This window comes from Coturnix japonica, chromosome Z (genome assembly GCF_054131305.1).
Source record: "Coturnix japonica strain WE chromosome Z, WE-NBRP24, whole genome shotgun sequence".
NCBI lineage: Eukaryota > Metazoa > Chordata > Aves > Galliformes > Phasianidae > Coturnix > Coturnix japonica.
The window spans coordinates 67,724,931-67,738,951 of NC_140702.1; the positions used below are offsets into that span (position 1 = coordinate 67,724,931).

Below are 14,021 nucleotides of genomic sequence, written 5' to 3' on the forward strand. Positions count from 1 at the left end.
CCCTTGTCCTACCATGGCAGTCCGTGTTTACGTTTCCCACTCCGGGTGCCCCGTAGGCCCCCTTTGAGTCAAAGAATGGCTTGCTTTGGAAGGGGCCTCGGCAGTCACCTCGTTCCCACTCACTGCTGGCGGCACGGTTGCCGACCGCGGAACTCAAGCTGTAAGAGCAGGCTTCCCAGTGCTGCATTCAGCCTGGCCTCGAACCCCTCCGGGTTGGGGGAATGGGGGATCCAGAATCTTCCCTGGGCATCGCGCGGTGGTGCCTGACCTCCGTCTCCCCCTGGCATCTGACCGTGATCCTTTTCATTTTAAAGCCGTGTTCTATCACTGTCTACCCGTGTGAGAAGTTGATTTCTCTCCTGCGTATGACGGACATCCCTTTAAGTGCCGGCAGGCTGCTACGTGGTCTTCCTGGTGCTTGGTCTTGTCCAGACGGAAGAGGCAGTGCTCCCTCAGCTTGTCTTGGTAGGAGAAGTGCTCCAGTCCTCTGGTCATCCTTGTGGCCCTGCTCTTGTCGCCCTCTCTGCAAAGTCTGCCCGTCTTTCCTGAGCTGGTGGCCATGGACCTGAACGCATTACTCCAGACGGGGTGTCGCGAGGGCATTGGAGATTGGTTGCGTTGGGGGACAGTCACCTCCCCCACCCTGTTGGCCGCTCCTGTCGGTGCAGGCCAGTATGCGGTTGGCCTTGGGGGCCGCAGGTGCGCGCTGCTAGCCCGCTTGAAGTTTTTCATCTACCAGGGCCCCTAAGTCCTTCTCGGCAGGTCTGCCGTCAAGGTGTTGATCTGTCATGCTGTGTAGGTATCTGGCGTTTTCCCCGCCCAAGCGCGGCACCTTGCACTTGACTTTGTTGAACCTTATTGGGTATTCATGAGCCCAGGTGGGTTTGCATTTGTCGAGGTGCGTTTGGATGGCCTCCGTTCCTTCTGCCGTGTCAGCTGCATGGCTCAGCTTGGGGCGTGAAGTCTGCAAACTTGCTGAGGGTGCAGTGGATTCCGTCAGCTGTGTGGCCGATGAAGATGTTGAAGAGCAGTGGCCCCGGGCCGGACCGTGCGGGACGCTGCTCGTGTCCGGCCTCCGCCTGGGCGTAGAGCCATTGACAGCAGCGCCAGGCCGCGACCATGGAGCCCATTCCTCATCCAGCGAATAGCTCACCCTTTGAAGCCACGTCTGTCCAGTTAAGTGATACGGGTGCGGGGCAAGCCTTGCAGAAATCCTTAGCGTAGACGGCATGGGTTGCCTTCCCGTTGTGCAGCGATGCGGTCACTCCGTCGTTGGAGGCCGCCTGGTTAGTCAGGCACGATGTGCCCTTGGTGAAGCCGTGCAGGCTGCCTGGGGTCTCCTGCTCATCCCTCTGTTCCTGGCAGGTCTGCTCCATGATCTTCCTAGGCACAGAGGTGAGGCTCATCGGCCCGTGGTTCCCGCCGTGTTCCTTCCTCCGTTTCATAAAGCGGGGAGGGATGTTTTCTTCTTTGCAGTCACCGGGGACTTTGCCTGACAGCCGTGACTTTTCTGACAGGGCGCAGAGCGGCTTTGCAGCCACGCGAGGCGTGGAGGAGCGCACAAGTTAAACTCCCACCCTCCCCAAAACTGCTTCTGTTGATGACGTGTGGTAGGGGGTGTCAGTTGTCCTAGTTCTGCTCCCTCCCAGCTCCTCGCGCCTTTTGCTGGCAATGGCTATGGCCCTGTGCAGCACCGCTTGGCAGCACGAGTAAGCGTCGGAGTGTTACCAGCGTTGTTTTTCTCCTAGAACCAAGGCACCGCATCGTGGCAGGCGCTCTGAAGGAAGGCATTCTATCCCAGCTGAAAGTAAGACGTAGCGCTATCCAAATGCATGCATGCTGTCCCCGGGTTGTCTACCCAGAGGGGAGACGGAGCGGTTGCCAATCAGGTGCATCCCCTCCCCCTGCGCCCCCGTCTTGGTGGCGTAAGATGACTGTAGCTTCCCATCTCTTAGCTCTCTTGTCTCCTTCCTCGTCTCTGCCTTTCTCTTCTCTGCTTCCCCAAGATAGCTCTGCCTCCCCGTAGAAGCTGAGGCTTTTGGGTTTCTCTTTGTGGGATGAGAGTGTGACAGGATTTGCGTGAAGAGTCAACCGCTGCGGTCATACGCCGCCTTCGTGTTCTCTGTCGTGGTTCTCAAGACGCGAGTCAAGTGTGGGGCTAATTTCACACGAATGAGGCACAAGCCGTCACTGCGGTACTGCTGTGACCATCGAGCTTCTGTGCTGAAAGGGGTGATCAGCTTATTCCTTCGAGCTCGTTAGCCATAACCGGACGGTCGTGCCGCCGCGGGTGTCCCTCCTTTGGCTGCTTTTTGTGCCGAACTCGTGGATGTCCGTCCACCGTCAGGGCTGACGCGAGTTTTCAAAGGTGCGCGTGAGAGTCGTGGGGTGGGTTTCCCCCGAAAGGGGCTTGTGAGATTGAGCGAAAGGAGGCAGTGGCAGGCAGTTTTGTAAAGGAGAACTTTTATTTTGTCGGAATAAATAAAAGAATAAATAGGTGAATAAATAGGCGTTTGTATAAATAGTTGAATAAATAGATAAGTAGGAAGAGGGTGGGAGGTGCGTTTGGGGCTAAGTGCGCGTGTTGCCTGTGAGGTTGTTGATGCGCCGGAACCATTCACGAGCTTGCAGGAGGACGAGGTCCCAGGCGCAGGCGCTGTAGTCGTTATCGCTGAGGAAGGTGCGGAGGCAGCTGAAGTGTTTGCTGATGGTGAGGTGAAGGTTTCGAGGCCGTCGTGTCCGGGAGCGCGTGTCGCTGTTTTTTTCCAGGCACTGCTCGAGGTGCTGGGTGTAGCGCTGGATGTGGCTGAGGAGGCTTTGGCGTTGGCTTTCGATCCAGTGGGGTGGAGTGCTTGGTCCGCTGAGGATACTGAAGAGGTCCTGAAGAATGTCGTGGGTGGTTTTGTCAGTTTGCCAGATGTTGCTGGTGTCCAGGATGGTGTCGTTGAAGGAGCAAGGCGACGCGCTGTGCTGTGGGCACAGCTGGGGTGGGCTGGGAGCCATGTCCCCTAGGAGCTGGAGGCTGTCGCGAGAGAAGGTGGCGTCCTGGGGGCAAAGGTGGCTGCAGGCGGAGGCGGTGGCGGTGGTGGCGAGAGCTTTCAGAAGGAGCGTGAGGAGCAGGATGCCGTACCCCCGTGGGTGCTGTGGGCTTGCAGGCACAGGCATGGTGGCAGTGGCGTTGTGCTGGGCAGGAGGCTGGTGGGGCTCGGTGGCGGTGCCGGTGGTGGCAGCGGTCTGTGTGCTGCCGCGGTGCCGGCTTTATGTAGTGTGGCATCTTTCCCTTCCTCGCTTTCCTGTTGCCGAGAGATTTTGCCCGTGGCTTTCACTTTTGGCTATTGGTTTTTGTGGTCTGCGAGCAAGTGGCTTGGCTGTGTGTGGGGCGGTTGGTGGAGGTGCTTGTCCGGCGGTGTGTTGTGGGGTGGCTGGCTGCAAGGGTTGGAAGGGGGATGTGAAAGTGGTGGGGCGGAATGTTCTGGGCCAGCTGTTGTGCAGATACTTTTCTTTTTTTTTCATCCTTTCCTTTAGGCGGGCAGCGAGAGCTGTGGTGATTCCTTCAGTGAAATCCCTCTTCCTGTTCGACTCTGCTTTTCTTACGTAATGCCATAATGCTGTAATTGGCCTTGGTCTTTCGACTTGAGTGAGATGTGTGTTTCCCGTGGTTTGCTTCCCGTGCATCGTTTCTGTTTGTTTTTCACAAAGCATTGACAAGCGATGCGTGATGGAAGAACCTTGGGTAGTTTCCGGCGGCGTGAGGAACTTCGGGCCGGCTGCTGTTGCGGTCGGAGGAGGCAGCGCCGCCTGTGTCGGAAGCTGCTGAGGATATGTAGAAAAGGCTTGTGGTTGAGGAAGAAAGAGAAAGGGAAGGTATCCTTCCGAGCATGGCCTGCGGCTGTGGTGCTCGTCAGGCGACGCGTCGCCTTCCTCCATGGTCTTTTCCTTGCTTCCTGTGGCATCGGGTGAGAAGGAGGAAACGTAGCAGCAGGCGGGCAGTTGTAAGCCAGGGATCTTGCGTTGCAAAGGCCGAAGATTTGTCGCTGTCCAGGAGGAGTCCGCAAACGTGATGGAGCTGAGGCCAGCACCGTAGCTCTTTAAGCACCTTTTGAGGATGAGGAGACTGGAGGAGATGACAGAGTGAGAGGGTGGTTTGGGTTGGAGGGGCCCACAACTGCCGTGCGCTTCCAGCACCCTCTTTCCGTGGGCCGAGCCGCATTCCGCTAGAGCGGGGTGCCCAAAGCCCCATCCAGCGTGCTGTGAGAGGCTTCCGGTGCCGGGGCGTCCTCGGTTTCTCTGGGTGACCTTTTCCTGCGCTCCACTGCCCCTCAGAGGACAAAGTCTCTTGCTGACGTCTAGTGTGACCCTCCTGCCTTTTAGTTGAAAGCCACTGGCCCTTGTCCTACCATGGCAGTCCGTGTTTACGTTTCCCACTCCGGGTGCCCCGTAGGCCCCCTTTGAGTCAAAGAATGGCTTGCTTTGGAAGGGGCCTCGGCAGTCACCTCGTTCCCACTCACTGCTGGCGGCACGGTTGCCGACCGCGGAACTCAAGCTGTAAGAGCAGGCTTCCCAGTGCTGCATTCAGCCTGGCCTCGAACCCCTCCGGGTTGGGGGAATGGGGGATCCAGAATCTTCCCTGGGCATCGCGCGGTGGTGCCTGACCTCCGTCTCCCCCTGGCATCTGACCGTGATCCTTTTCATTTTAAAGCCGTGTTCTATCACTGTCTACCCGTGTGAGAAGTTGATTTCTCTCCTGCGTATGACGGACATCCCTTTAAGTGCCGGCAGGCTGCTACGTGGTCTTCCTGGTGCTTGGTCTTGTCCAGACGGAAGAGGCAGTGCTCCCTCAGCTTGTCTTGGTAGGAGAAGTGCTCCAGTCCTCTGGTCATCCTTGTGGCCCTGCTCTTGTCGCCCTCTCTGCAAAGTCTGCCCGTCTTTCCTGAGCTGGTGGCCATGGACCTGAACGCATTACTCCAGACGGGGTGTCGCGAGGGCATTGGAGATTGGTTGCGTTGGGGGACAGTCACCTCCCCCACCCTGTTGGCCGCTCCTGTCGGTGCAGGCCAGTATGCGGTTGGCCTTGGGGGCCGCAGGTGCGCGCTGCTAGCCCGCTTGAAGTTTTTCATCTACCAGGGCCCCTAAGTCCTTCTCGGCAGGTCTGCCGTCAAGGTGTTGATCTGTCATGCTGTGTAGGTATCTGGCGTTTTCCCCGCCCAAGCGCGGCACCTTGCACTTGACTTTGTTGAACCTTATTGGGTATTCATGAGCCCAGGTGGGTTTGCATTTGTCGAGGTGCGTTTGGATGGCCTCCGTTCCTTCTGCCGTGTCAGCTGCATGGCTCAGCTTGGGGCGTGAAGTCTGCAAACTTGCTGAGGGTGCAGTGGATTCCGTCAGCTGTGTGGCCGATGAAGATGTTGAAGAGCAGTGGCCCCGGGCCGGACCGTGCGGGACGCTGCTCGTGTCCGGCCTCCGCCTGGGCGTAGAGCCATTGACAGCAGCGCCAGGCCGCGACCATGGAGCCCATTCCTCATCCAGCGAATAGCTCACCCTTTGAAGCCACGTCTGTCCAGTTAAGTGATACGGGTGCGGGGCAAGCCTTGCAGAAATCCTTAGCGTAGACGGCATGGGTTGCCTTCCCGTTGTGCAGCGATGCGGTCACTCCGTCGTTGGAGGCCGCCTGGTTAGTCAGGCACGATGTGCCCTTGGTGAAGCCGTGCAGGCTGCCTGGGGTCTCCTGCTCATCCCTCTGTTCCTGGCAGGTCTGCTCCATGATCTTCCTAGGCACAGAGGTGAGGCTCATCGGCCCGTGGTTCCCGCCGTGTTCCTTCCTCCGTTTCATAAAGCGGGGAGGGATGTTTTCTTCTTTGCAGTCACCGGGGACTTTGCCTGACAGCCGTGACTTTTCTGACAGGGCGCAGAGCGGCTTTGCAGCCACGCGAGGCGTGGAGGAGCGCACAAGTTAAACTCCCACCCTCCCCAAAACTGCTTCTGTTGATGACGTGTGGTAGGGGGTGTCAGTTGTCCTAGTTCTGCTCCCTCCCAGCTCCTCGCGCCTTTTGCTGGCAATGGCTATGGCCCTGTGCAGCACCGCTTGGCAGCACGAGTAAGCGTCGGAGTGTTACCAGCGTTGTTTTTCTCCTAGAACCAAGGCACCGCATCGTGGCAGGCGCTCTGAAGGAAGGCATTCTATCCCAGCTGAAAGTAAGACGTAGCGCTATCCAAATGCATGCATGCTGTCCCCGGGTTGTCTACCCAGAGGGGAGACGGAGCGGTTGCCAATCAGGTGCATCCCCTCCCCCTGCGCCCCCGTCTTGGTGGCGTAAGATGACTGTAGCTTCCCATCTCTTAGCTCTCTTGTCTCCTTCCTCGTCTCTGCCTTTCTCTTCTCTGCTTCCCCAAGATAGCTCTGCCTCCCCGTAGAAGCTGAGGCTTTTGGGTTTCTCTTTGTGGGATGAGAGTGTGACAGGATTTGCGTGAAGAGTCAACCGCTGCGGTCATACGCCGCCTTCGTGTTCTCCGTCGTGGTTCTCAAGACGCGAGTCAAGTGTGGGGCTAATTTCACACGAATGAGGCACAAGCCGTCACTGCGGTACTGCTGTGACCATCGAGCTTCTGTGCTGAAAGGGGTGATCAGCTTATTCCTTCGAGCTCGTTAGCCATAACCGGACGGTCGTGCCGCCGCGGGTGTCCCTCCTTTGGCTGCTTTTTGTGCCGAACTCGTGGATGTCCGTCCACCGTCAGGGCTGACGCGAGTTTTCAAAGGTGCGCGTGAGAGTCGTGGGGTGGGTTTCCCCCGAAAGGGGCTTGTGAGATTGAGCGAAAGGAGGCAGTGGCAGGCAGTTTTGTAAAGGAGAACTTTTATTTTGTCGGAATAAATAAAAGAATAAATAGGTGAATAAATAGGCGTTTGTATAAATAGTTGAATAAATAGATAAGTAGGAAGAGGGTGGGAGGTGCGTTTGGGGCTAAGTGCGCATGTTGCCTGTGAGGTTGTTGATGCGCCGGAACCATTCACGAGCTTGCAGGAGGACGAGGTCCCAGGCGCAGTCGCTGTAGTCGTTATCGCTGAGGAAGGTGCGGAGGCAGCTGAAGTGTTTGCTGATGGTGAGGTGAAGGTTTCGAGGCCGTCGTGTCCGGGAGCGCGTGTCGCTGTTTTTTTCCAGGCACTGCTCGAGGTGCTGGGTGTAGCGCTGGATGTGGCTGAGGAGGCTTTGGCGTTGGCTTTCGATCCAGTGGGGTGGAGTGCTTGGTCCGCTGAGGATACTGAAGAGGTCCTGAAGAATGTCGTGGGTGGTTTTGTCAGTTTGCCAGATGTTGCTGGTGTCCAGGATGGTGTCGTTGAAGGAGCAAGGCGACGCGCTGTGCTGTGGGCACAGCTGGGGTGGGCTGGGAGCCATGTCCCCTAGGAGCTGGAGGCTGTCGCGAGAGAAGGTGGCGTCCTGGGGGCGAAGGTGGCTGCAGGCGGAGGCGGTGGCGGTGGTGGCGAGAGCTTTCAGAAGGAGCGTGAGGAGCAGGATGCCGTACCCCCGTGGGTGCTGTGGGCTTGCAGGCACAGGCATGGTGGCAGTGGCGTTGTGCTGGGCAGGAGGCTGGTGGGGCTCGGTGGCGGTGCCGGTGGTGGCAGCGGTCTGTGTGCTGCCGCGGTGCCGGCTTTATGTAGTGTGGCATCTTTCCCTTCCTCGCTTTCCTGTTGCCGAGAGATTTTGCCCGTGGCTTTCACTTTTGGCTATTGGTTTTTGTGGTCTGCGAGCAAGTGGCTTGGCTGTGTGTGGGGCGGTTGGTGGAGGTGCTTGTCCGGCGGTGTGTTGTGGGGTGGCTGGCTGCAAGGGTTGGAAGGGGGATGTGAAAGTGGTGGGGCGGAATGTTCTGGGCCAGCTGTTGTGCAGATACTTTTCTTTTTTTTTCATCCTTTCCTTTAGGCGGGCAGCGAGAGCTGTGGTGATTCCTTCAGTGAAATCCCTCTTCCTGTTCGACTCTGCTTTTCTTACGTAATGCCATAATGCTGTAATTGGCCTTGGTCTTTCGACTTGAGTGAGATGTGTGTTTCCCGTGGTTTGCTTCCCGTGCATCGTTTCTGTTTGTTTTTCACAAAGCATTGACAAGCGATGCGTGATGGAAGAACCTTGGGTAGTTTCCGGCGGCGTGAGGAACTTCGGGCCGGCTGCTGTTGCGGTCGGAGGAGGCAGCGCCGCCTGTGTCGGAAGCTGCTGAGGATATGTAGAAAAGGCTTGTGGTTGAGGAAGAAAGAGAAAGGGAAGGTATCCTTCCGAGCATGGCCTGCGGCTGTGGTGCTCGTCAGGCGACGCGTCGCCTTCCTCCATGGTCTTTTCCTTGCTTCCTGTGGCATCGGGTGAGAAGGAGGAAACGTAGCAGCAGGCGGGCAGTTGTAAGCCAGGGATCTTGCGTTGCAAAGGCCGAAGATTTGTCGCTGTCCAGGAGGAGTCCGCAAACGTGATGGAGCTGAGGCCAGCACCGTAGCTCTTTAAGCACCTTTTGAGGATGAGGAGACTGGAGGAGATGACAGAGTGAGAGGGTGGTTTGGGTTGGAGGGGCCCACAACTGCCGTGCGCTTCCAGCACCCTCTTTCCGTGGGCCGAGCCGCATTCCGCTAGAGCGGGGTGCCCAAAGCCCCATCCAGCGTGCTGTGAGAGGCTTCCGGTGCCGGGGCGTCCTCGGTTTCTCTGGGTGACCTTTTCCTGCGCTCCACTGCCCCTCAGAGGACAAAGTCTCTTGCTGACGTCTAGTGTGACCCTCCTGCCTTTTAGTTGAAAGCCACTGGCCCTTGTCCTACCATGGCAGTCCGTGTTTACGTTTCCCACTCCGGGTGCCCCGTAGGCCCCCTTTGAGTCAAAGAATGGCTTGCTTTGGAAGGGGCCTCGGCAGTCACCTCGTTCCCACTCACTGCTGGCGGCACGGTTGCCGACCGCGGAACTCAAGCTGTAAGAGCAGGCTTCCCAGTGCTGCATTCAGCCTGGCCTCGAACCCCTCCGGGTTGGGGGAATGGGGGATCCAGAATCTTCCCTGGGCATCGCGCGGTGGTGCCTGACCTCCGTCTCCCCCTGGCATCTGACCGTGATCCTTTTCATTTTAAAGCCGTGTTCTATCACTGTCTACCCGTGTGAGAAGTTGATTTCTCTCCTGCGTATGACGGACATCCCTTTAAGTGCCGGCAGGCTGCTACGTGGTCTTCCTGGTGCTTGGTCTTGTCCAGACGGAAGAGGCAGTGCTCCCTCAGCTTGTCTTGGTAGGAGAAGTGCTCCAGTCCTCTGGTCATCCTTGTGGCCCTGCTCTTGTCGCCCTCTCTGCAAAGTCTGCCCGTCTTTCCTGAGCTGGTGGCCATGGACCTGAACGCATTACTCCAGACGGGGTGTCGCGAGGGCATTGGAGATTGGTTGCGTTGGGGGACAGTCACCTCCCCCACCCTGTTGGCCGCTCCTGTCGGTGCAGGCCAGTATGCGGTTGGCCTTGGGGGCCGCAGGTGCGCGCTGCTAGCCCGCTTGAAGTTTTTCATCTACCAGGGCCCCTAAGTCCTTCTCGGCAGGTCTGCCGTCAAGGTGTTGATCTGTCATGCTGTGTAGGTATCTGGCGTTTTCCCCGCCCAAGCGCGGCACCTTGCACTTGACTTTGTTGAACCTTATTGGGTATTCATGAGCCCAGGTGGGTTTGCATTTGTCGAGGTGCGTTTGGATGGCCTCCGTTCCTTCTGCCGTGTCAGCTGCATGGCTCAGCTTGGAGCGTGAAGTCTGCAAACTTGCTGAGGGTGCAGTGGATTCCGTCAGCTGTGTGGCCGATGAAGATGTTGAAGAGCAGTGGCCCCGGGCCGGACCGTGCGGGACGCTGCTCGTGTCCGGCCTCCGCCTGGGCGTAGAGCCATTGACAGCAGCGCCAGGCCGCGACCATGGAGCCCATTCCTCATCCAGCGAATAGCTCACCCTTTGAAGCCACGTCTGTCCAGTTAAGTGATACGGGTGCGGGGCAAGCCTTGCAGAAATCCTTAGCGTAGACGGCATGGGTTGCCTTCCCGTTGTGCAGCGATGCGGTCACTCCGTCGTTGGAGGCCGCCTGGTTAGTCAGGCACGATGTGCCCTTGGTGAAGCCGTGCAGGCTGCCTGGGGTCTCCTGCTCATCCCTCTGTTCCTGGCAGGTCTGCTCCATGATCTTCCTAGGCACAGAGATGAGGCTCATCGGCCCGTGGTTCCCGCCGTGTTCCTTCCTCCGTTTCATAAAGCGGGGAGGGATGTTTTCTTCTTTGCAGTCACCGGGGACTTTGCCTGACAGCCGTGACTTTTCTGACAGGGCGCAGAGCGGCTTTGCAGCCACGCGAGGCGTGGAGGAGCGCACAAGTTAAACTCCCACCCTCCCCAAAACTGCTTCTGTTGATGACGTGTGGTAGGGGGTGTCAGTTGTCCTAGTTCTGCTCCCTCCCAGCTCCTCGCGCCTTTTGCTGGCAATGGCTATGGCCCTGTGCAGCACCGCTTGGCAGCACGAGTAAGCGTCGGAGTGTTACCAGCGTTGTTTTTCTCCTAGAACCAAGGCACCGCATCGTGGCAGGCGCTCTGAAGGAAGGCATTCTATCCCAGCTGAAAGTAAGACGTAGCGCTATCCAAATGCATGCATGCTGTCCCCGGGTTGTCTACCCAGAGGGGAGACGGAGCGGTTGCCAATCAGGTGCATCCCCTCCCCCTGCGCCCCCGTCTTGGTGGCGTAAGATGACTGTAGCTTCCCATCTCTTAGCTCTCTTGTCTCCTTCCTCGTCTCTGCCTTTCTCTTCTCTGCTTCCCCAAGATAGCTCTGCCTCCCCGTAGAAGCTGAGGCTTTTGGGTTTCTCTTTGTGGGATGAGAGTGTGACAGGATTTGCGTGAAGAGTCAACCGCTGCGGTCATACGCCGCCTTCGTGTTCTCCGTCGTGGTTCTCAAGACGCGAGTCAAGTGTGGGGCTAATTTCACACGAATGAGGCACAAGCCGTCACTGCGGTACTGCTGTGACCATCGAGCTTCTGTGCTGAAAGGGGTGATCAGCTTATTCCTTCGAGCTCGTTAGCCATAACCGGACGGTCGTGCCGCCGCGGGTGTCCCTCCTTTGGCTGCTTTTTGTGCCGAACTCGTGGATGTCCGTCCACCGTCAGGGCTGACGCGAGTTTTCAAAGGTGCGCGTGAGAGTCGTGGGGTGGGTTTCCCCCGAAAGGGGCTTGTGAGATTGAGCGAAAGGAGGCAGTGGCAGGCAGTTTTGTAAAGGAGAACTTTTATTTTGTCGGAATAAATAAAAGAATAAATAGGTGAATAAATAGGCGTTTGTATAAATAGTTGAATAAATAGATAAGTAGGAAGAGGGTGGGAGGTGCGTTTGGGGCTAAGTGCGCGTGTTGCCTGTGAGGTTGTTGATGCGCCGGAACCATTCACGAGCTTGCAGGAGGACGAGGTCCCAGGCGCAGTCGCTGTAGTCGTTATCGCTGAGGAAGGTGCGGAGGCAGCTGAAGTGTTTGCTGATGGTGAGGTGAAGGTTTCGAGGCCGTCGTGTCCGGGAGCGCGTGTCGCTGTTTTTTTCCAGGCACTGCTCGAGGTGCTGGGTGTAGCGCTGGATGTGGCTGAGGAGGCTTTGGCGTTGGCTTTCGATCCAGTGGGGTGGAGTGCTTGGTCCGCTGAGGATACTGAAGAGGTCCTGAAGAATGTCGTGGGTGGTTTTGTCAGTTTGCCAGATGTTGCTGGTGTCCAGGATGGTGTCGTTGAAGGAGCAAGGCGACGCGCTGTGCTGTGGGCACAGCTGGGGTGGGCTGGGAGCCATGTCCCCTAGGAGCTGGAGGCTGTCGCGAGAGAAGGTGGCGTCCTGGGGGCGAAGGTGGCTGCAGGCGGAGGCGGTGGCGGTGGTGGCGAGAGCTTTCAGAAGGAGCGTGAGGAGCAGGATGCCGTACCCCCGTGGGTGCTGTGGGCTTGCAGGCACAGGCATGGTGGCAGTGGCGTTGTGCTGGGCAGGAGGCTGGTGGGGCTCGGTGGCGGTGCCGGTGGTGGCAGCGGTCTGTGTGCTGCCGCGGTGCCGGCTTTATGTAGTGTGGCATCTTTCCCTTCCTCGCTTTCCTGTTGCCGAGAGATTTTGCCCGTGGCTTTCACTTTTGGCTATTGGTTTTTGTGGTCTGCGAGCAAGTGGCTTGGCTGTGTGTGGGGCGGTTGGTGGAGGTGCTTGTCCGGCGGTGTGTTGTGGGGTGGCTGGCTGCAAGGGTTGGAAGGGGGATGTGAAAGTGGTGGGGCGGAATGTTCTGGGCCAGCTGTTGTGCAGATACTTTTCTTTTTTTTTCATCCTTTCCTTTAGGCGGGCAGCGAGAGCTGTGGTGATTCCTTCAGTGAAATCCCTCTTCCTGTTCGACTCTGCTTTTCTTACGTAATGCCATAATGCTGTAATTGGCCTTGGTCTTTCGACTTGAGTGAGATGTGTGTTTCCCGTGGTTTGCTTCCCGTGCATCGTTTCTGTTTGTTTTTCACAAAGCATTGACAAGCGATGCGTGATGGAAGAACCTTGGGTAGTTTCCGGCGGCGTGAGGAACTTCGGGCCGGCTGCTGTTGCGGTCGGAGGAGGCAGCGCCGCCTGTGTCGGAAGCTGCTGAGGATATGTAGAAAAGGCTTGTGGTTGAGGAAGAAAGAGAAAGGGAAGGTATCCTTCCGAGCATGGCCTGCGGCTGTGGTGCTCGTCAGGCGACGCGTCGCCTTCCTCCATGGTCTTTTCCTTGCTTCCTGTGGCATCGGGTGAGAAGGAGGAAACGTAGCAGCAGGCGGGCAGTTGTAAGCCAGGGATCTTGCGTTGCAAAGGCCGAAGATTTGTCGCTGTCCAGGAGGAGTCCGCAAACGTGATGGAGCTGAGGCCAGCACCGTAGCTCTTTAAGCACCTTTTGAGGATGAGGAGACTGGAGGAGATGACAGAGTGAGAGGGTGGTTTGGGTTGGAGGGGCCCACAACTGCCGTGCGCTTCCAGCACCCTCTTTCCGTGGGCCGAGCCGCATTCCGCTAGAGCGGGGTGCCCAAAGCCCCATCCAGCGTGCTGTGAGAGGCTTCCGGTGCCGGGGCGTCCTCGGTTTCTCTGGGTGACCTTTTCCTGCGCTCCACTGCCCCTCAGAGGACAAAGTCTCTTGCTGACGTCTAGTGTGACCCTCCTGCCTTTTAGTTGAAAGCCACTGGCCCTTGTCCTACCATGGCAGTCCGTGTTTACGTTTCCCACTCCGGGTGCCCCGTAGGCCCCCTTTGAGTCAAAGAATGGCTTGCTTTGGAAGGGGCCTCGGCAGTCACCTCGTTCCCACTCACTGCTGGCGGCACGGTTGCCGACCGCGGAACTCAAGCTGTAAGAGCAGGCTTCCCAGTGCTGCATTCAGCCTGGCCTCGAACCCCTCCGGGTTGGGGGAATGGGGGATCCAGAATCTTCCCTGGGCATCGCGCGGTGGTGCCTGACCTCCGTCTCCCCCTGGCATCTGACCGTGATCCTTTTCATTTTAAAGCCGTGTTCTATCACTGTCTACCCGTGTGAGAAGTTGATTTCTCTCCTGCGTATGACGGACATCCCTTTAAGTGCCGGCAGGCTGCTACGTGGTCTTCCTGGTGCTTGGTCTTGTCCAGACGGAAGAGGCAGTGCTCCCTCAGCTTGTCTTGGTAGGAGAAGTGCTCCAGTCCTCTGGTCATCCTTGTGGCCCTGCTCTTGTCGCCCTCTATGCAAAGTCTGCCCGTCTTTCCTGAGCTGGTGGCCATGGACCTGAACGCATTACTCCAGACGGGGTGTCGCGAGGGCATTGGAGATTGGTTGCGTTGGGGGACAGTCACCTCCCCCACCCTGTTGGCCGCTCCTGTCGGTGCAGGCCAGTATGCGGTTGGCCTTGGGGGCCGCAGGTGCGCGCTGCTAGCCCGCTTGAAGTTTTTCATCTACCAGGGCCCCTAAGTCCTTCTCGGCAGGTCTGCCGTCAAGGTGTTGATCTGTCATGCTGTGTAGGTATCTGGCGTTTTCCCCGCCCAAGCGCGGCACCTTGCACTTGACTTTGTTGAACCTTATTGGGTAT

General features: G+C 57.8%; 4 protein-coding genes across 31 annotated transcripts in view; 1 reads left to right on the forward strand and 3 right to left on the reverse strand.

The window, feature by feature from the left end:
- Positions 1–14,021, forward strand: part of UBAP2 (ubiquitin associated protein 2) — a 121,163-nt gene that overhangs the window by 90,579 nt on the left and 16,563 nt on the right. The window lies entirely within an intron of this gene.
- Positions 2,432–3,165, reverse strand: LOC146754178 (interferon type A1/A2-like). The gene has a single exon (XM_085529786.1). It carries the CDS (start codon positions 3,163–3,165, stop codon positions 2,572–2,574), a length of 594 nt encoding a protein of 197 aa, XP_085385912.1. The 3' UTR covers positions 2,432–2,571.
- On the reverse strand, positions 6,825–7,550 carry LOC146754179 (interferon type A1/A2-like). The gene has a single exon (XM_085529787.1). The coding sequence runs from the start codon at positions 7,548–7,550 to the stop codon at positions 6,957–6,959; it is 594 nt and encodes a 197-aa protein (XP_085385913.1). The 3' UTR covers positions 6,825–6,956.
- LOC146754180 (interferon type A1/A2-like) lies at positions 11,210–13,454 on the reverse strand. Its single transcript, XM_085529789.1, has one exon. It carries the CDS (start codon positions 11,933–11,935, stop codon positions 11,342–11,344), a length of 594 nt encoding a protein of 197 aa, XP_085385915.1. The 5' UTR covers positions 11,936–13,454; the 3' UTR covers positions 11,210–11,341.